At 38.9% G+C, this 27847-nt stretch overlaps 1 protein-coding gene across 3 annotated transcripts in view; it reads right to left on the bottom strand.

Moving 5' to 3' along the window:
• Window positions 1-27847, bottom strand: part of LOC132394191 (tudor domain-containing protein 7-like) — a 137687-nt gene that overhangs the window by 79688 nt on the left and 30152 nt on the right. For all 3 annotated transcript variants that reach the window (XM_059970033.1, XM_059970031.1, XM_059970034.1), the window contains one exon: window positions 1373-1464. In XM_059970033.1, coding sequence (XP_059826016.1) covers window positions 1373-1464 — 92 coding nt within the window. The remainder of the gene's footprint in view (window positions 1-1372; window positions 1465-27847) is intronic.

The following is a 27847-nucleotide window of genomic DNA, read 5'->3' as shown; positions in this document are numbered from 1 at the left end:
GTTGTTCTCCCTTTCATGCTGGTGTCATAATGTTTATTTTGTAAGTATAACTTAGGCTAATTTAAGTTCATGTTAAATTATGTTTGTTCTTGTACTGTGCTGCTACTGCAATAAGCCATTTCTCATGGCATTTATACCTTGCGCTTGTGTGCTTATGACAAAAATAAAACTGAACTTCATCCAAATAATCCCATGATTTTCTAACTAGAATGAAAGTACCCTACTTAATAGTTATCACTCAATCAACTACTTTCCCCTCTCCTTTATCTTTTATCTCCTTTATCTTTATCTTTATCCTTTATCTCCTCTCTCATACTTCTAATTTCTAATAGAAATTCACTTCAGCCTTAACCTAAAAATGTTCAAATTGCTTCAAGACTACAATATACAATTATACTTGTTCAATTTATAAACTTTTATCCAGAAATATTCAATCATTTTGCTTGAAAACTTCTTAAAAGAAAACCCTGTGTATTGCAAATGTGCAGATCACATGAACATACAGCAAATTTTAACTTTCAGACATAAATATCAAATTGAGGCCAACTTCTGACAAAGTTAATGAAGAGACAAAATTAATACAAATGTGCCCATAGTAGTACTTCCTGCCTTTTATATTAATCTTTGAACACTAGAAAACATTCACTAAGATAGCTTTACCACATTACAGGTCAACTTCAATATATTGTAGTGACAGAGGACAATTTAAGCTGCCTATATTACAAAGGCAACTAAAATCTACCTGTCATTAGTCGCATTGTTTTTAAAAACAGATACAGTACACACATACACACTTTGAATAGATTTCTAATATAGCTATGTTCATGGTTTCCAATGTTTTATTGCTGTGTCCCACAACTTCAAATCCTTTTTCATAATCTATTTTTCCTCCTCAGTAATGCCAGCGCCAGATAGACAGAAACCAGAGACTATTATCATCTGTTGAGAACGTTATTGTCTCTGTGACCCAAAATAATAATCTACACCAATTTTCCCTTGGGTGAAGTTTCACAGACACGAATAATCATTGCAATATTTGGTGATGGGTTTCAGAAAATAGTTCACTTGTGTAGTTCTATGTACTGACTCGACTTCATTTTGCCTGTGCTAGAATTTATTTGCCATAACTCTGAGCAATTTCTCTTTGTAAATTTAGACACACGACATCCACTATATATCTGAAACAATGAGCATTGTATAGAGTTTGCTCAGAACTGTATTTTATCAGATACAGACTTACACATTGCCTCATCGTTACAAAATGTCTGCATTTTAATACACAATTCAATTTTAATTGTCAATAAAGTTTACATTATAAATCAACATGGAATGGAAGAGTGTTAAATATTTGTGGTAATAAATATTTACATACCATTTTGATCACTTGAACTTTTTCTTGCCAAATACACTTGTTGCTCCTTTTGAAATCTTGGGGGAAATGTCATAGCCGGTTTTTTTTCAGACCTGTAAAAGAACAAAATAAATGCATGAGGTGTACACCTTTTTCAGTCAGGTTTCACGCTTTTCCCATCCAGCTCCCAACCCCCAAGTTCTGTTTTATGAAAGGTAAAAAGAATAGAATGGTGGTTATGGCTGTTGTACTGGGCACAGTGATTACAATGCATGATGCTCTCTTTAGGTTTGAGATCAAATGCCCAGATTTTAATAGCTAAAATTGCTAACAGAGTTAATTGTCCCAAATGCAGTTAACATATTGATCCACATGAATACTTGACACATTGTTATGCTGTGAATAGTTTGGAACTACTAATAATTCAAGAAACATCAATATGAGCAAATTATAGATAGGCTGATAAAATGATCAAAAATAAGAAATCTTTGGCAATTGTTATTAGAGAATCACCGAACATTTTTGGCATTACTCGTGGGATGGATATACATAAGTTATCATTATATGCAGATGATTTGTTGTTATATATTTCTGATCCTGAGAAATCCATTCCTGTAGTTATATCATTGTTGGCTCAATTTAATAATTTTTCCAGGTATAAATTAAATCTTAATAAGAGTGAATTGTTTCCCTTAAATAGACAGGTTCCATTTATGGAAATTTACCTTTTAAATTAGTTAATGACTCTTTTATATACTTAGGGATTAAAATTACAAAAAATTATAAGGAGTTATTTAAGGCTAATTTTTTACCCTTAATTGATCAGATTAAATGTTTGTTCACTAAATTGTCACCATTATCTTTATCTCTGATACGTCGGATTAATGCTATTAAGATGATTATTTTACCCAAGTTTTTATATACATTTCAAGCGGTACCAATTTTTATCCCGAAATCTTTTTTTGACTATGTTGATTCAAAAATTTCCTCATATATATGGCAGAATAAAAATCCTAGATTAGGTAAAAAAAAATATTTACAGAAGGCAAGAAAGGAAGGTGGATTGGCATTGCCTAATTTTAGCTTTTATTATTGGGCAATTAATATCCGATATTTGATATATTGGTTAAAGGATTGGGATTTATCTTTTAGCCCTCATTGGGTGAACCTGGAAATTAAATCTGTACAAGGATTTTCATTGGGTTCTATTTTAGGGTCTTCTCTTCCCTTTGCTCTTTCTAAATTGCAGAAACGAATTGACAATCCAATAGTTAAACATACTTTACGTATATGGTTTCAATTTCAGAAATTTTTTGGGTTGAATCAATTTGTTTTAACTATTCCCATTGTATCCAATTTCTTTTCTCATCCTTCTATTATGGACCAAGCTTATTCAGCTTGGAAGACTAAAGGATTACTACGATTTTCTGATTTATTTTTGGATAATTGTTTTATGTCTTTTGAACAATTATCTAATAAATATAATTTGCCTAGATTTCTTCTTTTTTTTTTAGATATTTACAGATTAGGAATTTCTTAAACACTGTACTTCCTACCTTTCCAAATCTTGAGTCTTTGGGTATTTTGGAGAATTTGTTAGAACTAAATCTTTCTCAGAAAGGTGTAATATCAAAACTCTAATATAATTATGAAAATATGTTCAGAGAGCCCTTCTATAAGATTAAAAAGATTGGGAAAGAGAACTTAACCTTACTATCCCTATTGAGAATTGGGATAAAATTCTTCAATTAGTCAATTTATCATCTATATGTGCGAAACATTCATTAATACAGTTTAAAGCTGTGCACAGGGCTCATATGTCCAAGGATAAATTGGCTCGTTTTTATTCCCATATAAATTCTGTATGTGACAGATGTCATTCTGAGATAGCGTCTTTAACTCATGTGTTTTGGTCATGTCTACTTTTGAAAAAATATTGGAAAGACATTTTCGATATTATTTCCACGGTATTGAACATTGATTTACAACCTCATGCTATTTCTGCAATTTTTGGTTTACCAATGATGGACTCAATCCATTTATCTTCTTCTGCTTGTCGAATGGTTGCATTTCTCACATTAATGGCTAGAAGATCTATTTTGTTGAATTGGAAAGAAATTAATCCCCCTACCGTATTTCATTGGCTTTCTCAAACCATGTTATGTCTAAATTTGGAGAAAATTAGAAGTGTTGTATTTGACCCTTCTATTAAATTTGAAAAGACATGGAGACCATTTATTCAATATTTTCATATGATGTAATGAGACCCTGTTCCAAACCTATTCGTTTTTCTGGTTTTGATTATACATATGTTGAGAGGATCGGAGTTGGCGACACTGATGATTTTGTATTTTTTTATATATATAGATACTATAAACAGCTATAAAATACTATAAAATTCTATAAAATTCATTACATTTCTTTTCTTTTTTTTCTTCCCTTTTTTTCTCTTTATTAGTTATTAGGTTGTTAGATTAGTTTTTCTTAGGGTTAATTTTTTTTTTCTCTTTTTCTCTTTTGTTTTTTTTACATATATATATGATATACCGAGTTTTGTTTTGTTTATATGATTTGTATCATTTATGATTTGGGAAGACTTAACTATATTGTAACTATTGCTTTTGTATCCTTTCATGTTCAGTTTAAATTTGTAAGTTTGTAATCCCTCTATGTATTAATCTTATCATGCTGATATTAATAATAATAATAAAAAGATTGAAAAAGAAAAAAATAAGTTGAAATCAATCTAGACAATGAATGCTAAACAAATAAACATACACATTTTATGAATTAAAGTACAGTTGGCCCTCCTTATCCACGGGGGATTGGTTCCGGGACACCCCCCCACGGATATCAAAAACCACAGATGCTCAAGTCCCTTATTTAACCTATCTCAGTGCAAGTGGACTGTAGGACCCAGGGGAGCTCCAAACCTTATTTAAACTGTCTCAGTGCGGGTGGACTTTAGGACCTGGAGGAGTTCGGACCCATCGCCCGCGGCCCCTGCTGAATCCACAGTTTCTGTTTCACTGATGGAAAACGATCATGATTGAAAATAAAGTGGAAATAATAAGGCGATCGGAAAGAGGTGAAATGCCATCGGTCACTGGAAAAGTTTTAGGCTACAGTCGGTCAACGATTGGAACAATTTTAAAGAATAAAGTGAGAGTAATGGAGCATAAGAAAGGCCGTGCCCCAATGAAAGCTACAATTATTACTAAGCAACACAATGGTTTAATTATTGAAATACATATGTTTCTTAAGTGTTTTATATGTATAGAAAGGTAAAATATATACTATATACTAAGACAAACGTTTGACCAACTGATGCTAAATAATACCAGATGTACCTGTTCTGACTTATGTACAAATCTGACTTAAAGACTGCATTACTTTAAATCATCTCTAGATTACTTATAGTACCTAATACAAGGTAAATACTATGTAAATAGTTGTTATACTGTATTGTTTAGGGAATAATGACAAGAAAAAAAGTCGGTACATGCTCAAACAATGAGTGCTGGAGAGAAAACTTCCGGGTTTTCCCGATCCACAGTTGGTTGAATCCGTGCATGCGGAACACGCGGATAAGGAAGGCCAACTGTACCACTAAATTAGAAACTAAAGCCATGAAGGAGGGAACAAATAATAGAAATTCTGACTTTGTGCAGTAACCACAAAGGCAGAAACTAAGCACTTGGTATAAGATTCCTTATTTCCCAACAGAAACTTAAGTAGATTTGTCTGAAAAAAAATTTCACCACTGTTTCTTGCAACGCATTATAAAGTTAAATTTATAAACCCTGCTGAAGACTTTGCACCCCCTCCACCCCCAAATGATAATATAATCTTGGACTTAAGAGAGACGACCAGCAAGTTTCTAGACTGAAATGCAGTTGACATGAACACAATCAGACAAGTTGTTCAAACTTGGTTGGCAATACGAAAGGAAAACTAATTGCTGGAAAAGCCTAGGTCTGGCACACCTGTAGGAAGCAAAACAAAGTTACGTTTCAGATGACACACCCAAAATGCTGGAAGAACTCAACAGGCCAAGCTGCATCTATGGACAAGAATAAACAGTTAACGTTTTGGGCCGAGAGTTCTGATGCAGGGTCTCAGCCCAAAACATCAACTGTTTACTCCTTTCCATAGATGCTGCCTGGCCTGCTGAGTTCCTCCAGCATTTCGTGCATGTTACTTGGATTTCCAGATTTTCCCTTGTTTTTGTTTCAGGTGAGGATTCTTTGTCAGAACCCATTTTCAAAACATCCAAATTACTTGGCACTTGTATTTTGCAAGTTGTATCTTCTTTTACTTCATGGTAATTTTTCTTTCAAGCATTGAGGCAAAGGCAAAGGAGCACAACATTTTCTTAGGCAAGAAATGAATGAGATGGGCATCTAGAGGAATGAAGCTGAGGTAAATGCCGAGGATTGAAATTTCAGGATCACTGAAGGATAATCAGCAGGGATAAGGAAGGGATAGAGTAAGCATTGCAAGTACTTGAACTGGGGATGGGGTACGGGCTTTTTGGAAGAAAATAAAATGTCAGAGTCGAACAGAGATCTGGAGAATGAACAAGAGTTGACTACTGCTCGTTTTTAAATTGACAGTATCTGAAATCTTTTGCTTTACAAGCAGAGTGTGTTTAATATTTCCATGCAGATGAAACAACATTAGTGTACAGGCACAAGAAATTAGGAAGTCAAATGGAATGTTGGTATTCATTCCAAAGGAGAAAGTGTTAAAGTAGAGAAATCATGTGACAGCCAAACAGAGAGTTAATGAAACTGCGTCTACAATACTGTTCATGGCTCAGATCATCCGAGTCAAGAGCTGTCCTGCAGCTGTACCCACTTAAGGGGAAGGCTTTAGGAGTAAACCTGGAGGGAAAAATCTGGTGCTGGAGATCCTAAGGGAGTCCAACAGTGAGATATACAATGCCGCTGGTGCCAAACTGTATCAGTTCGTTCAGGTTCAGATGAGTGGAGAGGGGAAGCTTGCTACATGGGCAACAAACAGCTTGCTCTCCATGGTTAACCCAGACCAAATTAAAATTCAAGAGGAAATATGCATCAGAAGCTACACAGAAAAGTTTCACTAGCCTCAAAGTGCTGTGTTTGAGAAGCTTGGGATTGTACTCATTGGAGTTTAATTGAATCAGAGACGCTATCATTGAATCATAAAATTCTAAAGGTGGTTTCAGGAAGTCAATTTTTAGACCATGGAGCATTGAGAATAATGTGGTATAATTTCAGAATGGGGTTGCAAAGTTCTTGAAAAAGAAAATAATTTTTTAGAGGAATGTAGTTCTTTAGAATTCTCCATCTATGGAGGCTTAACCAATGGACATGTTCAAGACCAGGAAAGGAAGATTTTTCATCCATAGGGTTATGGATAGCTGGCAAGAAAGGAAAGCGAGGCCAAACTCTTACTGAGTGACAGGAGACTTGATGGGCCAAATGGCTGCTTTGTGCACTTCTATCTCAAACATATTCTAGTCCTTCCAACCAAAATATATCACAACACATTACATAGCATTAAACAGCTTTCCACGTGTCCATCTATTTCAACCACCATTCTATTTCTTTTTGGACCACAAACTTCTCACTGTTTAAACACACTTAATTTTGTTACAGATAAAAATATTGAAATTGCACTTTTCAGCCCATTCAACATCTTGTCCACTAAAACTAGTTTTTTTTTAAATCACTAATTTTTATTGCAACACCATCAAATTACATTCAATACAACCAGATGCCTATTACATTTTGACTGTTTAACCACACCACCCCAACCCTCTTCCCAATCCCCTTCTCCATCTCTCCCCCCACCCCTCTCCCCTCCACCAACCAACTGAATAGTAGTGCATACACAGACAAAGCATTCCTATTTTAACGGAAGATCTTTTCAGTTAGATATCAAATTTGTCCACATTAAGATTGTGTTTGGTCATGCATCATTTACTCTTGCTGATGAGTAAATGTCAGGTAAAAAATGTCCAAAAAGCTCTGAAGCCAGTGAGTACTCGAAATATCATGGGGAGGTTTCCAACACTGGACTACAATCTTCTTAGATGCAGTCAGGCCTGCCAGCCAGATTTTGTGTGTTTTTTCCATAAAGGAAAGGTGAAAGTCATCATTTAGAAGATGTACAGCGGGGTCCATTGGTAACTGTACCCCCCCCCCCCCGGGTTAGTTCTGTAAGAGTACTGATAACCTTCCCCCACAAACCAAAAACCCCTGGATATTCCCATACAACATGTATAAAAGAGCCAATGGTTGTGTGCGGGCAAAATGAGCAATATGGGTCAGGAACTAGTCCCATTTGATGTCTAATTCTCGGTGTTAGATATGCTCTATGACAAAATTTCAAGCATATAAACAGATGATTTGGGTTTTTCGAAGCTCCGGCAGCATTATCCCAAATCACATCCCAGTTGAAGTCTTGTCCCAATTCAGATATGTCCCTATCCCAGGCTTTCATTCCTGATGTGGGCATATAATTCTGGAAGTTTAATTTATCATAGATATATGACTATCTGTCTTGGAGCACTCTGTATCCAACTTAAAATAGGATAATCCTTTAAGTCTGGCCCCCAGGGAACCCCGTAGGCTTTACAAGCTGATCTTACTCTAAAGTAGAAAAGAGAGTGTTCATCAATATTATATCGAGATACCAGTTCTTGAAAGCTAAGGATAGCCCTAAAACTAGTGTTGTATGCACACTGTTACTGATGCAGACAACCAACTTTGTAGTACCAAGGTAAGAACTCTTAAGAATTCTGTACATTCAGGCTATCAGTGCCTGACTAGTAAACTTTCTGAACTATGAGATGCTATTGAGGGGGTCCAATAGCCTTGTGGGTAGATTTGCAAGAGCTATTAGGGAGGGTTTAAACAAGTATGGCAGGGAGACAGGAACCAGAGTGATTGGTTGGAGGATGGGAGAATTGGTGTAAAGGTAGATGCAGCATCTGGAGTCTGTGAGGAAAGACAGAAGATTAATAGGGCAAAATTACAGTTAGAGGTCTTATCTATTTTAATGCAAGAAATATCAGGGACAAGGGTGATCAACTTGGAGCAGTCAGTACACAGAATTACAAAGTTGTGGTCACTACTGAGAACTTGGCTGTCATAAGGCCCAGAGTGGCAGCTGGATGTTCTGGGGTTTCGATATTTCAACAGGAACAGGGTGGGATGCAAAGAGGTGATGGTTGTGGCATTGCTAATCAGGGATAGTAGCACAGCTGCAGAAAGGAAGTACCTGGTGGAGGGATTGGCTACTGAGATGTTGTAGGTGCAAGTCAGAAACAGGGCATTCCCTCTATTTCAAGTATTCTACAGACCACCCTCTTCCAATAACAATAGAGACACTGAAGAACAGATTGGGGCACAGATGGCAGATTGTGGAAAGATGCAAGAGTAACAAAGGGGACTTCAATTTCTCTAATATCCTTAGTGCTAATGGGGTAGAATTTGTTAGGTGTGGCTGAGAATAATTCCAGACTCAACATGTAGATAAGCCCACTGGGAGAGGAGCCATATTGGATTTGTTGCCTGCAATGAACCAGATCTGGTTTCAGATCTCTTAGTGGAAGAGCATTTCAGAGACAGTGACTACAACTCCCTCACCTTGCAGAGGAATAGAAGCAGAATTACAGCAGGAAGTATTTAATTGGGGAGGGAGTATTATAATGCTATTAGGCAGGAACTGGGGATCATAAATTGGTAATAGATATAATCAGGAAAATGCACAACAGAAATGTGGGTGTTGTTTAGGGAGGCAGGGAAAGGATGGTAGGGTGAAGGGACATTGGTTGACAAGAAATGTAGAACATCTAGTCAAGAGGATGAAAGGAAGCAAGGATCAGGTAGGGTTCTAGAGAGTTACAAGGTAGCCAGAAAGGAGCTGAAGAATACTTTGGAGAGCTAGATGGGGGTGTGAAGAATGTGAAGAAATAGGAGGATGGCCAGATTAGAGATAATAGAGGAAACGTGCGCCAGGGGTATTCTGACAGGCTGCATCATTGTATTGGGGGGGGGGGGGGGAGGATCCACTGCACAGGACTGAAAGAAGCTGCAGAGGGTTGTAAATTTAGTCAACTCCATCTTGGGCACTAGCCTACAAAGTACCTGGAACATCTTCAAGGGACAGTGTCTCAGAAAGGCAGAATCTATTATTAAGGACCTCCAACACCTGTAGCATGCCCTTTTCTCACTGTTACCATCAGGTAGGAGGTACAGAAGCTTGAAGGCACACACTCAGTGATTCAGGAACAGCTTCTTCCCCTCTGCCATCCACTTCCTAAATGGACATTTAACCCTTGGACACTACCTCACCTTTTTGTTTTTTTGCACGATTTTTAATCTATTCAATATACGTATAATGTAATTGATTTACTTATTTTCCCCCTCTTCTTCTATATTATGTATTGCATTGAACTGCTGCTGCTAAGTTAACAAATTTCAAGATGCATGCCGGTGATAATAAACCTGATTCTGAGGTAGAGGAGGCCTTAATTACTTTGCTTCAGTACTCACCAGTGAATACTGTGGTAGAGACAATGAAGCACAAAATAGGCCGATATATTTCAACACATTGATAGTAAGGAAGAGGATGCACTCTACCTTTTAAAAAAAACATTAGGATAGACAAGTCCCAGGGGCCAGTCAGGATATACCCTAGGTTATTACGGGAAGCAAGGAAAGAGACTGCTGCTCCTTTGTTGATGATTATTGCATTCTCACTGGCTGCTGGAGTAGTAACAGAAGATTTGAGGGTGGCAAATGTTATTCCTTTGTTCAAGTAAAGGAGTAGGGATAACCCTGGGAATTATAGACCAGTGAAACATACTTCAGTGTTGGATAAATTATTGGAAAGTATTCTTGGAGACGGGATTTACGAGTAGTCTAGTCGCAGAAGCAAAGTCTGATTGAAGATGGTCAGCATGGCTTTGTGAGGTGTAGCTCATGCCTCACAAGCCTGACTGAATTATTCAAGAATATGACAATGCACATTGATGAAGATAGAGCAGTGGATGTGGAGTACATGGAATTGAATATGTTGTTTTGTTTTCCCTTGGTAGGAAGGCTAACTTCCGAAAGGAGGTATAGAAACTGTGGGTCCTATACTACCAGGTGGTTCAAAATAGTTATTACCCTTCAAGCATCAGGCTCCTGAACCAGCATGGACGTCTTCACTCACCATAACACTGAACTGATAGTTGAACATAACCTATGGACTCACTTTGAAGGACTCTACAATTTATTATTGTATTGTTTATTTTGCACTTGCACAATTGTCTTCTTGCACACCAGTTGCTTGTCAATCTTTGTGTGCAGTTTTTCCTTTGATCCGATACTACACACAGTATAACCTGTGAACTGCTGCAAGAAAATGAATCTCAGGGTAGCACTTGGTGACATAGACGTACTTTGATAATAAATTTAGTTTGAACTTTAGAAAGTTGGAGGCATGGGATCCAGGGAAACTTGGCTGTGTTGATACAGAACTGGCTTGCCCAAAGAAGGCAAAGAGTAGCAGGAGATGGAACAACCTGCCAGGAGATTCCTGACTGACGGCGATCTGCAGGGATCTGTTCTGGTACCCTTACTCTGATTTTTATACATGACACAGATGATGTGGAAGTGTGGATTAGTAAGTGTGTAGATGACATGAATGTTGGTGGAGTTGCAGATACTGTGGAGAGTTGTTTCAGGTTGCAATGGGGACATTGACAGGGTATGGAGCTGGGCTGAGAAGTGCCAGATAGAGCTCAACCCAGAAAACTGAAGTGATTCATTTTGGAAGGACAACATCGAAGGCCGAATGGCTCTTGAACCAGATAGGACAACTTCATTGTGTGGATAGTCAGAGGCTTTTTCCCAGGGCTGAAATGGCTAACACCAGAGGGAACAGGTTTAAAGTGCTCAGAAGCAGGTACAGAGGAGATGTCAGGGGTAAGTTTTTTACTCAGAGTGGTGAGTGCGTGAAATGGTCTGCCGGCAACGGTGGTGGAGGCAGGTACGAAAGGGTGGTTTTTTTTTTAAAGAAACTCTTGGACAGATACATGGAGCTCAGAAAAAGAGGGCTATGGGTAACCCTAGGTAATTTCTAAGGTAAGGACATGTTTGGCACAGCTTTGTGGGCTGAAGAGCTTGTATTGTGCTGTAGGTTTTCTATGTTTCTGTACCTTGACATATGTTTATGTAACTTTCTTTTACGAAGTATGTGTGGGACTGGGGTCTTGGTGTCAGTGAGTGAAAGTCCAGGTCAGATGCCAAACAGTTAAGATACCTAAATAGTAGATCAAAGTTTTACTGAACATGCAAATCCCTTCTTAACCCACTGTGTCACTTAAAAAAACAAAAACTGAAGTTACTTTAAAACAATTTACCTGGAGTTCCCCAAAGTAAATAATTAAATGCCCCTCCTTCAGAGCTTCTATTCCATGGAATTTTGCCTTTTATGATAAATTGGCTACATGGCAACCTCAGTAGGCACAAACCAAACTGAAGGAAATCAGTAAGCTCAGTGGGCAATTGCAAGAGCAGCAGAGAAGAGAAGAACTCAGTTCAAGGGCACGGGGCTTCATTCAGCACAGCATCACAATACAAACCGAGGCAAGCCAGAGCAAGGAGAATCGGTGGCAGGCTGACTGAGGAATGTCATCAAAATTAAATCATCACAAATGGTTTCTGAGTCTCAATAATATGTGTTCCCTTTATTTATTTTGGTAATTCCATGTTTACACAGCTTCTTCTAAAATTACGGATGAGAAAGAAAAGCCCTGCTACTGTTACCCAGCTACCGACCACTGATCGAAAGCCACAGCATTCTGAAACATAAAGACAGAGTGCCACAGGACAGAAACAGAACCTTCAGTCCAACTCACCCAAGCTGACCAAATTGTCTACCAATGCCAGTCCCATTTTCCTACACTTAGATCATACCTCTCTAAATGTTTCCTATCCATGTACCTGCCTAAATACCCTTTAAACTTTGTAATTGTACCTGATATTACTACTTCTGCAGCTCATTCCAGACCTTCTGTGAGGAAAAAGTTGCCCTCTTAAATATTTCCTCTTAAACCTATGGCAATTTGTTTTGGGAAAAAAATTATGATCATTCACCATTTCCCTTGTGATTTTTATAAATCTTCCAAGGTCAACCCTCTGCCACTTACATTCCAGTGAGTCCAAACCGATCTAGGCTACGTCCACACTAGACCGGATAATTTTGAAAACACCGGTTTCAACACCGGTAAAAACAATAGGTGTCCACACCAAGCATTTTTGAAAATACCTCTGTCCACATTAAAACGGGTATTTGGGAAAATCTCCTCCTACTGGGTATGTGCAGGGCACATCTACAGAAAAAAAGCGACATGTTTGGTGTTGAATCTCGCTGTTAAAGTACTCATTCGTGCAGTTGCAGACTAGAAAAATTTAAAAGGAAATTGCCAAACAATGGACAGCAGTTAGCTCTCGCGCAGGAGGACTTAAAGCTAAAAAAAATACTGGAGCACATGGAGGCAACCGACAGGGAGTTCAACACAGTATGACCTGGCTGACGACGAACATGGAAAAAATGACTAACTCTGTTGCATTAATAAAGCACCTTGTTAAATGTATAAAACATGTCTGCATCAGTGTTATCTTGTATTTCCATACAATGTTACATTAGGCTGTTACACATCTATTGTCAGAAAAGTACTTGCATAAATAGGTAAACCACCTTCATACAAGCAAGGACAAAAAAAAGAGGGCAAAGTGAATATACTTATTTATTCAGAAAGTTATGGGTCAAAGTTTTTGGTGAGTACTTTCTAACTATTCCGGCTTCAGTCTCGTTGTCGTCTGTTCTGAAACTGTTAGGCTGTGTTCAAGAAAACAATGAAATGCCACCATCTGTTCTGACACATCATGATAGTGGTTACCCCGTCCATGCCTCTCTACCCAATCGGCATTTTCAAATTTACACACTCTGGAGGGCGCTTTAGAAAAGCTCCGTTTTCAGGGGAAGAAAACGTCATTTCAGTGTGAACAGGGTCAAAATGAAGAGAAAAAGTTTCGGTTATGGATTTATCTGGTCTAGTGTGGACGTAGCCCTAGTCAGTCCTTAAAGCTCAAGGGCTTAACTCCCAGTAACATCATGAATCTTAAGTACTTTTATTTTCAGAGGATACAACACTCTATTTGCAACTAAAAAGTAAACAAACCGTCTTCTGCATACGCAACTGACTCAAACAATCCACCAATATATCCGTATTGGGATGAGGCATGAAGGAGGTTGTGCTGCACAGTAAGCAATAATGAAAAACTGGTACATTATGAAACCCAATGAGGTGCCAGTGAATGATTTGTTCAATTTATGCTGGTTGTAACCATAGTAAGCCTCTGGTTGTTTTTTAATTCAACGGATGGTGCTACAATCTAAGCACACTGGACAAAAAGTGTTTTTTTGCAAACCTTGCGTGTTTTGTTCTTTCAGTTGGGCCATTTATGCAGTTGCAGCTGAACATTTCCAAAAGAAGGATTTAGCAGCCTATTGTAATGGATTTAGTTAGATCAAACTGATTAAATACAACGTCAATCTGCTTATTGTCAAGCACCAACCTCTCCAACCATATTAAACCTGCCACTTCTATTGAACTCAATAATGCTCTCATAAAAGTCAGGTCAATGAAGCAAGCTAACTAAGCAAATGAATTCATCAAAAATTGCTTTACCATGCAAAATTTGCATATCAATACTTATTATCTAAATCACCAGAAAACCACTAGTATTTTGTTACCGAGCCAACTGAAATTAACTTTAGGTATTTATCCTCAAATTGTGTTTGTACCAACAGTAAATAACAGAATCCATCTTTATATTGGCCACGAAAAATGTTTAAAAAGATTTCCACAGAGTGGGCAACTCATGCTTGTGCAGTAATTATCAATTTTTTTTAAATCTAGGAGGATAATGTCTATCAAATTACTCTCATTTACAAACCCCATTTCCAGAAAAGTTGGGATATTTTCCAAAATGCAATAAAAACAAAAATTTGTGATATGTTAATTCACGTGAACCTTGATTTAACTGACAAAAGTACAAAGAAAAGATTTTCAATAGTTTTACTGACCAACTTAATTGTATTTTGTAAATAAACACAAATTTAGAATTTGATGGCTACAACACACTCAACGAAAGTTGGGACAGAGGCATGTTTACCATTGTGTTACATCACCTTTCCTTTTAATAACACTTTTTAATCGTTTTGGAACTGAGGATACTAATTGTAGTAGATTTGCAATTGGAAATTTTGTCCATTCTTGCTTGATATAAGACTTCAGCTGCTCAACAGTCCGTGGTCTCCGTTGTCTGATTCTCCTCTTCATGATGCGCCATACATTTTCAATAGGAGATAGATCTGGACTGGCAGCAGGCCAGTCAAGCACACGAACTCTGTGTCTACAAAGCCACGCTGTTGTAGCCCGTGCAGATTGTGGTCTGGCATTGTCCTGCTGAAATAAGCATGGACGTCCCAGGAAGAGACATTGCCTTGATGGCAACATATGTCTCTCTAAAATCCTAATATACACCTCAGAGTCAATGGTACCTTCACATACATGCAACTCACCCATGGTGTGGGCACTGATGCACCCCCATACCATCACAGATGCTGGCTTTTGCACCTTTCGCTGATAACAATCAGGATGGTTGTTTTCATCTTTGGCACGGAGAACTCGACGCCCGTTTTTTCCAAAAACTAGCTGAAATGTGGACTCATCTGACCACAGCACACAGTTCCACAGTCTTTCGGTCCATCTGAGATGAGCTCGGGCCCAGAGAACTCACTGGCGTTTCCGCATAGAGTTGATGTATGGCTTCCTCCTTGCATAATACAGTTTCAAGTTGCATTTCTGGATGTAGCGACGGACTGTGTTAAGTGACAATGGTTTTCCAAAGTACTCCCAACCCCAGGTGGTTATAATTGTCACAGTAGCATGACGGTTTCTTAGGCAGTGCCGCCCAAGGGCTTGAAGATCACACGCATTCAACAGTGGTTTCCGACCTTGCCCTTTAGGCACTGAGATGTCTCCGAATTCTCTGAATCTTTCCACAATATTATGTACTGTAGATGTTGAAACCGGTGTTACTTGAATATTCTGTGCACTTTTCAATCTTAGTTTAACTATGTCCCAACTTTTGTTGAGTGTGTTGCAGCCATCAAATTCTAAATTTGTGTATATTTACAAAATACAATTAAGTTGGTCAGTAAAACTATCGAAAATCTTTTCTTTGTACTTTGGTCAGTTAAATAACGGTTCACGTGAATTAACATATCACAGATTTTTGTTTTTATTGCATTTTGGAAAATATCCCAACTTTTCTGGAAATGGGGTTTGTACATAGAAGGTTGAGATTATTCATTTTATTAAGCTAGGATGGCCTACTCTTCTAATTACTTCCCTATTTTACTTTCAAGCATTAAAGTGATGGAAGTTATTGTTGATAGTGCCATTAGGCAGCACTTATTCCCAATGCAAGGGGACCTGATGCTCGGTTTCCTTCCAAAATGTGGCTCTTTTTCTGCCATAAATATCGTTTAGCCCAATGAGATCCTCAAGCAGATTGTTATTCCAGCATTTAGAGTCTCTCTTGCCTCCACTGTACTTCCTCCTATTGAACAACTTATTCAAATGACCCGCAATTTGAATTATCCCAAGATAGCTTGGTTCAAGACTACATCACAGCCATGGTCCAAGAAAAAGCCAAATTCCAGATGTGATTCGAGAGTGACAGTCACGTATTGACAGAGTGGCATTAAGGCATCCCAATAAATCTGAATTCAATGGATAGTAAATAGAAAATAGAAATTGGAGTCACATCTCACACCAAGCAAGATGGTAATCATCATCACAGGTCAATTATACCAAAATTAGGATGTGACCACATGAGTTCCTAAGGGACCAGAAACTGGGCAAAACCAGCCTTGCCGGTACTGTGGCTTCATCATCCGACAGAAGCTGGATATCCTGAAGACAGTGATTTATCTTCTAATATCCAAAGCTCTTCCCAAGGCTCAATGCAGGAGTGTGAAAGAATGCATTCCAATTATCTGAATGAGTGAAGTACCTACAACTCTTAAAAAAGCTCAGGACCATTCTGGAGAAATCAATTTACATAACCATCACCCCATCAACCACAATAAACATTCATTACCTCCACCACCGGTACACCTTGTAACATTGACAAAGTGTACCACAGTTACTTGCCCAGGGCACTCCAATAGATCATCATACATCAATAAGACCACTGATTGAAAAGAACATTACTACCTGAAGTCTGGAGCTCAAAACATTACTACCTGAAGCTCCCACCAAGTCTGGAGCTCAAAACATTTTGCTGGATCCAAATTCTGGAACACAATACCCGAATGATACTGAAGCTTGACCAGAAGGGCAACAATTTAAGATGGTGGTTTACCATTTACCTTCCGAGGGCAATTTGCAATGGAAAATAAATGTTGATTTAGCTGCACTGAAAGTATATTGCAAAAAGCTATTACAAGGTGCCAACAGAAGGCATCTTCTGGCATCCTGTTAATCCTAGTAAAGATGAGGATAGAAAAGTAAAATGAATGACTGCAAAGCTGGAGAACTAATAAAGGAGGGAATTTTGATTCTGGGAGCATGGGGACAAGATCTGGGGATGGTGGTCAGGTTTGTATCCAGAACTGATGCCCTCATTGTTGGGGAAGATATACACCAGGATGGGAAAAACAAGCATGGGAAGACACAGATGAAACAGAAAAGGTAAAAGATGGTAGCATAAGCACCAAAAGACAAACAGAGCCAAAATGTGGAATAGTATCAATGAGTACAGAAGTGGAAAAAAAAGTCCTAAAGACACTATCTCAAAGTGCAGAATATTCACAATAAGGTGGATGTATTAACTGTGCAAAATAGAGATGGTTATAATAGCTGTAATTGCAGACACACAGTGACAGGGTGACCAAGGATAGGAAGAGAACATGCAGGAGGTATACTGAAAGTTTAAAAAGTACAGGCAAAAAGTGGAAGGGGTAAAAGAGGAAATCATGGTAAAAGCAAGCAAGGAGATAGCTCAGAAAATCCTGATGTAACATCTTTATGGGTAGAGGAAATAAACATCAAGGGCAGAGAAAATTGGCAGGCATTACATACACACCCTAAACAGTAGTGGAATAGAGAACGGCATTGAATAGAAAATTAGAGATGCATGTGATAAAGAGTAAATTATGGATTGTTTTAGTATCCATTAAGATTTGAAAAAAAATTACCAACTATACTAGAAGAGGAATTCATCCTCCATTCAAGATTATTTTTTGTATCAATAACCTGAGGGGCCAATTAGAGAACAGGCCATTCTGAATTGGGTATCATTAATCAATCAATTTGTTCAATACAAGAGTGTAGGATCCCCTAAACTGAAGGACAACCATGACATGATAGCATTCTCCATTAAGATATAAAGTGAGAGAATTGACTCTGACATGGGACTTCAAAATCTAAATAAAGGTAACTATGGAAGCATGAGACACAAGTTGTCCATGATAATTTGAAGAATGTTACTTGGAGTTAACTGTGGATAGACAATGATGAGCATTTCAAGAGGATACAGAGGACACAGACAAATTACAGGGATCGTTCAATCATGTCTGGCGCAAAAATAAAAATTAGGAGGGATGAACTGTGGCTTAACAGAGAAATTCAGGACAGTATTAAATCCAAGGAAAAAAATGTAAAGTGGCCAGAGAGATCAGCAGATGCAAGTATTAAGGGAAACTTGAATTCAGCACAGGAAGATAAAGAAACTGATTCAGAAAGGGAAAACAGTGAGACAGTAAACTTGTTGACGAGATAAATTACCGTTAAAAAAAACTTCAAAATATTTCTGAACAGAAAAGCTCTGCAAAGATAAGTGTAAATCCTTTGGAGTGAAAATCAGAGGAATTTATCATGGGGAAAAAAGAAATGGCAAACCAATTAAATGTATACTTTGATTAGCTTTTTTTCAAAGAAGTACATAAATAACCTCTCAAAAATTATAAGAGCATCAGGAGCATGAAGGAGGAAGAGAACAAACTCTGTACTAGTTGGAAACGGTGCTTAGGAAATTCAGAGGATTGAGAGTTGATGAATCTTCAGGAACTGAATCTACACGTCCGAGTTTGAAGAAAGGGGCTTAGAAACACCAGAGTCCTTGCTGGACATTTTCGCTAGACTAGTGGTCGTCAACCCGTCAATCGCGATTGACTGGTCGATCTTTGAGACCTTCCCAGTAGATCCCGGAAAAAAAAGAAAATAAATACACTGTTGAGAGATTGTTTCCGGATTGCGGGGCTTTAGTTCTTTTCTTTCTGCCCAGTGCACATGCGCATAGCTCCCTAGTGCTACACAGTGTACTTCAGTGGTCCCCAACCACTGGGCCATGAGGAAACAATATGAGTCAGCTGCACCTTTTCTCATTCACTGTCATGCCCACTGTTGAACTTGAACCCACATGAGGTCATCTGTCGCCTAAATGCAGTGACACCCTCAACAAAAGAACCACTGATTCTATTGGCCTGGAGCACGGCCAGCGGGAAGTTTCGATATTACTGGACTGGAGCGCGGCCGTCAGTAAGTGCCAATGCTACTGGCTGGGAGCGTGACCGGCGAGAACTGATGATGCTACTGGCCTGGAGCGTGAACGGATGGGCGCCGCCTCTAAACCTGTTTAGCACACTGAATATTCGTGGGGGATCCGGTGAAGATACAGTCTTCCCTCCTTATCCGTGGAGTCAACCAATCGCAGATTGAGAAAACCCGGAAGTTCTCTCTCCAGCACTCGTTGTTTGACACTATTTTTCTTGTCATTATTCCCTGAACAGTACAGTATAACAACTATTTACATAGCATTTACATTGCATTAAGTACAGTAAGAAATTTAGAAATGACTTAGAAGTACAGGCAGTCCCCGGGTTATGAATGAGTTCCATTCCTGAGTCCGCCTTTAAGTTGGATTTGAAGTTGGAACAGGTACATTTGGTATTATTTAATGTCAGTTAGTCAAATGTTTTTCTTAGTATATAGTACATATTTTACCTTTCTATGCATATAAAACACTTAAGAAACATACGTATTTCAATAATTAAACCACTGCGTTGCTTAGTAATAATCGTAGCTATCATCGGAGTAGAGCCTTTCACATGCTCCATTAAAATTGTTCCGATCGTTGACCGACTGTAGCCTAATGCTTCTCAATGTCCGATGGCGTTTTACCTCTTTCCGATCGTTTTATTACTTCCACCTTATTTTCAATTGCGATCATGATTAATTTCGTGAACAGAAACACCGCGGATTCAGAGCTAGGCCGGGTCCTAATGCCCACCGCTCTGAACATGTTAAATAACGTCCAGGGTTCCGCTGGGTCCGAAAGACCACTGCACTGATTCAAGTTAAATAAGGGACTTGAGAATCCGCAATTTTTGGCATCCGCAGGGGGTTTCGGAACCAATCCCCTGCGGATAAGGAGGGCCGACTGTATTCGCAGACAACGGGCTCAAGGTTTCGTAAGTATCAGAGCAGCTACCTCGCTGCGATCTACTGAAACAAACTTTTGTCAACCGATAGATCCTACAAGGGGGGGCGGGCATGGGCCTGTCACTCTCCTTGCTCAGTCACTCTCTCCGGACTGCAACCACCACAGCCCCAGTATGGGGACCTCCAGCCTTGACCTTATCCTCTCACCTCACCCACAACCAGCCGCACCTGGCAGCGGGCAGAGGCTGGAGTTCGGGCCAGGAGGCTATCTAATGAGGTAATTAAGCCCTCAAAACTGCTTCGGTACCTTGAGTCCAAGCACTCTGCACTTAAAGACGAACCCGCTGAGCTTTTTCAGTGGCAAAAACGTGAGCAACGCGGGACAGCAGCTAAGTGCCGAGAGCCACGAAAACTAAATTGCGGAATAGACTGGACATAAGGAACCTGCTTACAGTATCGCTGTATTCCCGTTGTGTTTAACACCCCCCCCCCCCCCCCCACCCCTGTCGGCCGGTCCACAAAAATATTGTCAATATTAAACCGGTCCACGGAGCAAAGAGTGGGTACCCCTGGTGTTTATGCATTATTTCTACTTCCAGGTTGCGGGGTTTTACTTCCGGTCTTTCTGCCCCAGTGCGCATGTATGCAACAAATCAATTTGGAGTCGATCTCGCCTTTCACTGAGGCCGAGGTAGGGGATCTTGGGCTTAAAAAGGTTGGTGACCACTACTCTAGACTAAATCACTTCCAATGAATTAAGGTAGCTTTGTAGCCCTATTATTTATAAAAGGCAGAGATTGAAAAAAAACGAACAAGAATTAACAGTAGTAAGAAAGAAAATACTTATTATTAAAGCAGTGCATTTGGAAAGCAGGATCAAAGTCAACAGAATTTAGGAAAGAAAAACTGTATGTGACAAGTCGAACGGAATGTTTTGACTCTGAAAATTCATATAGTGTATTTGGACTTGGAGGCGGCTTTTTAATGAGATCCCCCTTACAAGATTGGTATGCAACATTAAAGGCACAGATACTGACACAAACAGAATTGACTGGCAAACAGAAAACAGTCAAAAAATAATAGGTCTTTTTCCAAGTCACAGGCAGTGACTTGAAGGGAATTGTGGAAATCAGTGCTAGAACCTCAGTCATTAACAGCAGACATCAAGTTAGATGAAGGAGTTAATTTAAAAAAACAGTTTCCACTCTCAAACTAGGTGAGATGTAGGAAGGCGGATCGAGAAGCTTCTGTTTGATTTTGGACAGGTTAAGAAAATGGGAAAATGCATAGCAAGAGCAACATATAGCAGATAAATATGAGGGTTATCAACTCTGATAGTACAAACAGAAAGACAGTTATCTGAATGCTGACATATTGGGAAATGAATAGTGTAATGAGGTCTGGACATCCTTGGGTATCAACCATTGAAATTAAGCTCATCGCTGCAACTGACAAAAAAGGTGGAAAATGGAATCATCCCCTAAAGCATGAGGGTGTTTGAGTACAAGAGCAGAAACATCATGCTGCTATCATGCATACTTTGCTGAAATCACACCGAGTATTCTGTGCAGTTTTAATTTCATATCCAAGGAAGGATGTTCTTGCAGTGAAGGCTCATCAGATTGAAAGACTCATATTCTCTGCATTTCAGAATAAAGAGGGAGGGGATCTCACAAAGCCCCAACGTTTTTGAATAAGACTAGTAAGCCTAGGTGGAGAAAGGATGTAGTTGGTGGGGAAATCCTAATGCAAGGAAAAGGGATAAACCATATAGGGCCAAGATTGGGAAACATTCCTTCATCTAGAGCAGTGGGCCCATTGAATTCAGAAAACAGTTGAAACAGAAATCAATAAGTATGACTCAAAACTTGGATATGTTTCTCAGGGCTAAAGTGATCAAGAATACAAAGACAACGCAGGAACAGTTTACTGAGTTTGGATGATTAGCTGTGATCATGCTGAATAGCAAAGCATGCTCAAGATGCCAAATGACCAAGTCTTGCCCCTAACCCTCATTTATATGTGAAATAAATGTTTCCATACTAATTCCTCTTCATCTTTTAAGTTAACTACATTTCTCAGTTTAGATTCTTAGAAGAACTGCATGACAAAAAGATAAATACGTTCCATCTAATTGATACTCTACCTCCCCTATAGATGAAGAATAGCAAACAAGAATCTCTGTCTAAAGGCACATCAATCAACATCACCACAGCAATAACTTTGGGAACCAAAGTTCCAAAGTCACTTGCTCCTCCTAAGCATAATCTGCATATCACTAGTTTCCAATGACTAATTCCCAGAATATAATTTTCTGAAGAAAAACTTCCCTGGAGAAGCAGCTTCAGACATGGACTACACACTCACTAAATATTGACTCTGCGGATTAGTTTTCAATTTACCCACCTTCAAAGACAGCCTGTCAAATCTACTGTGAGGAAAAAGTTTAAAAAAATCTCATGATTGATATTTAACTATTTCTCGAGAAGCCTAAACCCAAAATCATATTAATCACCACCAAGAACATACTGAATTTACAGGTTGAAAATAGAGACCGTCATCTTTCAGCTGCCCCCTTCTGTAATATGTAAATAATTACTTAAGGTTACCCATAGCCCTCTATTTTTCTAAGCTCCATGTACCTATCCAGGAGACCCTATTGTATCTGCCTCCACCATCGCCAGCAGCCCATTCCATCCCCTCACCACTCTCTGCGTAAAAAAAACTTACCCCGATTTCTCCTCTGTACCAACTTCCAAGCACCTTAAAACTATGTCCTCTCGTGCTAACCATTTCAGCCCTGGGAAAAAGCCTGACTACCCACATGATCAATGCCTCATCATCTTATACACCTCTGTTGGGTCACCTGTGATAATCTGTCACTCCAAGGAGAAAAGGCCAAGTTCACTCAACCGATTCTCTTAAGGCATGCTCTCCAATCCAGGCAACATCCTTGTAAATCTCCTCTGCACCCTTTCTACAGGTTCCACATACTTCCTGTAGTGAGGTGACCAGAACTGAACACAGTACTCCAAGTGGGGTCTGACCAGCGTTCTATATACCTGCAACATTACCTCTCGGCTCTTAAACTTAATCCATGACTGATGAAGGCCAATGCACCGTATGCCTTCTTAATCAGAGTCAACCTGTGCAGCAGCTTTGAGTGTCCTATGGACTCTGACCCAAAGATCGCCTCTGATCCTCCACACTGCCATGAGTCTTACCATTAATACTATATTCTGCCATCATATCTGACCTACCAAAATGAACCACTTCACACTTATCTGGGTTGAATTCCATCTGCCACTCCTCAGCCCAGTTTTGCATCCTATTGATGTCTCCACTGTAACTTGACAGCCCTCCACACTATCCACAACACCTCTAACCTTTGTGTCATCAACAAATTTACTAACCCATCCCTCCACTTCCTCATCCAGGTCATTTATAAAAATCATGAAGAGTAAGGGTCCTAGAACAGATCCAAGGCACTCCACTGGTGACCGACCTCCATGCAGAATATGACCCGTCTACAACCATTCTTTGCCTTCTGTGGGCAAGCGAGTTCTGGATTCACAAAGCAATATCCCCTTGGATCCCATGTCTCCTTACTTTCTCAATAAACCTTGAATGGGGTACCTTATCAAATGTCTTGCTGAAATCCATATATATACTACATCTACTGCTCTACCTTCATCAACGCGTTTAGTCACATCCTCAAAAAATTCAATCAGGCTCATAAGGCATGACCTGCCTTTGACAAAGCCATGCTGACTATTCCTAATCATATTGCACCTCTCCAAATGTTCATAAATCCTGCCTCTCAGGATCTTCTCCATCAACTTACCAACCACTGAAGTAAGACTCACTGGTCTATAATTTCCTGGGCTATCTCTACTCCCTTTCTTGAAGAAGGGAACAACATCTGCAACCTTCCAATCCTCTGGAACTTCCCCCGTTCCCATTGATGATGCAAAAATCACTGCCAGAGGCTCAGCAATCTCCTCCCTCACCTGCCACAGTAGCCTAGGGTACATCGTGTCTGGTCCCGGAGACTTATCCAACTTGATGCTTTCCAAAAGCTCCAGAACATCTCCTTTCTTAATGTCATATGCTCAAGCTTTTCAATCCATTGCAAGTCATCCCTACAATCGCCAAGATGCTTTTCCATAGTGAATACTGAAGCAAAGTATTCATTAAGTACCTCAGCTATCTCCTCCGGTTCCATGCACTCTTTTCCACTGTCACACTTGATTGGTCCTATTCTCTTATGTCTTATCCTCTTGCTCTTCACATACTTGTAGAAAGTCTTGGGGTTTTCCTTAATCCTGCTTGCCAAGGCCTTCTCATGCCCCTTCTGGCTCTCCCAATTTCATTCTGAAGCTCATTCCTGCTAGCCTTATAATCTTCTAGATCTCTATCATTATCTTTTTTTTTAACCTTTCGTAAGCTTTTCTTTACTCCTTGACTTGATTTTCAACAGCCTTTGTACACCATGGTTCCTGTACCCTACCATCCTTTCCATCTCATTGGAACGTACCTGTGCAGAACTCCACACAAATATCCCCTGCATATTTGCCACATTTCTTCTGTACATTTCCCTGAGAACATCTGTCCCTAATTTATGCTTCCAAGTTCCTGCCTGATAGCTTCATATTTCCCCTTACTCAATTAACTAACTTGTTAAGTTAACTTTCCTTTCCTATCACCTCTCCAATGCTATGGTAAAGGAGATAGAATTGTGTTCACTGTCTCCAAAATGCTCTCCCACTGAGAGACCTGACACTTGACCAGGTTCATTTCCCAATACCAGATCAAGTACAGTCTCTCCTCTTGTAGGCTTATCTACATATTCTGTCAGGAAACCTTCCTGAACACCTAACAAACTCCACCCCATCTAACCCCCTCACTCTAGGGAGAAGCTAATCAGTATTTGGGAAATTAAAATCTCCCACCATGACACCCTATTATTATTACACCTCTTCATAATATGTCTCCCTATCTGCTCCTTGATGTCCCTGTTACTATTGGGTGGTCTATAAAAAACACCCAGTGGAGATATTGACCCCTTCCTGTTTCTAACATCCACCCACAGAGACTCCGTAGATAATCCCTCCACGACTTCCTCCTTTTCTGCAGCTGTGACACTATCTCTGATAAGCAATGCCACGCCCCCACCTCTTTTGCCTCCCTGCCTGTCCTTTCTGAAACATCTAAAGCCTGGCACTTGAAGTAGCCATTCCTACCCCTGAGCCATCCAAGTGTGTCATGACCACAACATCACAGCTCCAAGTACTGATCCACACTCTTAAGTTCATCTGCTTTGTTCAACCCACACCTTGCCTTAAAATAGACACATTTCAAACCATCAGTCTGAGTGCATCCCTTCTCTATCACCTGCCTATCCTCCCTCTCACACTGCTTCCAAGCTTTCTCTATTTGTGAGGAAGCATTCTCCAAATTCCCACAATCTTTCAGGGAAAAGTGATTTCCCCCAATTTCTATATGAAATTTATTTGCAACTACTTTATTTTTGAGACCATTAATTATCTGCCACATGGCTGAAATATTCTTCATCAAATACATAAACTACGCAATTAAATTTCTTCTGGGGAGGAAGAGATTGAAATGAAAAGCAAAACTGAAATAATAAGCAGAGAAAGATATTCATGATTAAGAATTTCTGGAATTTTACCCATCTGTTCATTTTCAGTCTAAACCAAATCAATCTACCACCTTTTTTACCCCCCACCCCCCCAGATCATTACTACAGATTTTTTTTGCTCTTGCACAATGCTCATTAGGTTTGCAGATCTAGTCCAGTACTCCAATTACAGGTTTTCAATTTCAATCATCTTGGAAACAGCTCAATTATTTTGGTACTACCCCATTTACTTCCATTAGTGTTTAAGATAACACCTCCAAGAACACTTTTTTCTACTTCTTTTAGGCAATTATCTTATTATCTTAATCCTATTAATACCACCATATTAAAATTAGTTTGCATTTGCTCAGCATAAGCACATTACTCTCGCCCTCTAGTTTCTTTCATCACTTCAACAACTTGGAAATACTTCTTGCCACTGAATCTAGTCACACCAAAAAACTCTTGAGTATTACTTCCGAGCTACTGTCAATCTGTATAGCCGGCCTGAGGCATAAAAGTTGTTGAAATGGTGAAAGAAACTAGAGGGCGAGAGTAATGTACTAATGCTGAGCAAATGCAAACTAATTTTAATATGGTGGTATTAATAGGATTAAGATCATAAGATAATTGCCTAAAAGTAGTAGAAAAAAAATGTTCTTTAGGAGCATAAGACTATCATTGATCCAAGAAAAGCTCAGTGAAATCAAAATGTATCAAACTTACAACACTACTCTTACCACCACTTTAAAACTTCCTCAAAGAGTTTAATAAGGTTAGTTAATTATGATCTTCTTCTGGGCTGTGTCCAGAACACAGCCCAGAAGGCGGCAATCATAATCCACTTCTGCAGAAAAACTTGCCAAGAACAATCATGGTCATGGCCGTGGTCACCATACGACGAGGACAAGAACAAGTATGAACCTATTCTCTTGATAATTATGTTAATTAGTCATGCTTTTTTAAAAATATTCTATGTTTAGCAGGTCAGGCAGAATCCAAAAGGAAGAGAATGGAGTTAATACTTCAAAATTTTGATTCTAATTTAAGCTAATTTGTGCCCTCACTCTTGTTCTCTCTGTAGATACTGCCTAAGCTGTTGAGATGTTCACAATTTTGTATGTTTATTTCAGAGTTTCAACATCTGCTTTGTGTTTCCTGAACACTTGTATTGCTGTTTGCTATCCGCCGGAACTTCGGTTAATTTCTATGATGCATTTTAATAAGCATGTTATAGGTGCCTTTAATACCTCTACGCTAATCTCTCAAATTGCACAGAATCCATTTTATGTACTGTATTGCTATATTGTCCAGGTTTGATTGGTTTAGTAGCTTTTGCATTTTTATCTTAACTACCTTTAAACATCTTCCAATAACATACCAACCTTGTTTATCTCTCTGATAAACACCCAAGATCCTATTTAATATTCTTTCATTTCACTATAATGTAATTGCTTTTCCCTTGGAGATACTGTTAGTCATTTTAAACTTATCTTTCTGTAGTTCAAATTTGAATACTGTACATATTGTATTAATCAGCATGTTAATTTTGTAGTTTTATCCCCCTCTTAAATTTTTACCCTGAATACTGCCATGCATTTTGGATTTTGTACTTTATATTTTATTTCAATTTAACACAATCTTTCTTTATGCCAAAGGAATTTTGCAAATACTTGCTCTTCAGCTGAGATATAATTGATCCCAAAATCCAATGATTTACCAATCCATATCCATATCAGCCTCTTGCCAAAATAACTATTACCTTGAAGTTTCTCTGCTCTCAAGCATTTCATAACATTTTCACAAGCAACAAGTTCGCTTCTTACATAGTAAGAAGAAGAATGTAGAAGGCATGGAACTAATAAATTGCCGCTACCAATTTGGTGGCAGACAAAGACGTTTCAGGGTATTCTGCAGGTCGGTGGTATTAAACACTGGCTACAAGTTTTAAGTCATTCATTTGACATCAATATTGACATCGGTCTTCAATGTAATTCTCTATTCATGTGCTGATCCAAAGTTCCAAAAAAAGCGTAGGAAAGGAAAAACAGCATATATTCAGTTGCACCACATATTCTGAAAATAACAGATGTTGCAAGCCTAATAAAACTTTATCTAAAGCACAGATATGATCAAAAAGAAATTAAGCAATTATTTCCTTTCAAACAATTTCTAGTGAAGGTCACCAGAGAGCAAATCAAGAACATGAACAACAATTAATCCTTCCCCTAACCACATATTAAGCCCAATTATAACACCTTTGTGCCTCAGTTACATCAACTAGCTTAGCAAA

Source organism: Hypanus sabinus, chromosome 5 (assembly GCF_030144855.1).
Source record: "Hypanus sabinus isolate sHypSab1 chromosome 5, sHypSab1.hap1, whole genome shotgun sequence".
NCBI lineage: Eukaryota > Metazoa > Chordata > Chondrichthyes > Myliobatiformes > Dasyatidae > Hypanus > Hypanus sabinus.
This window is presented reverse-complemented; position numbering and strand designations above follow the sequence as displayed.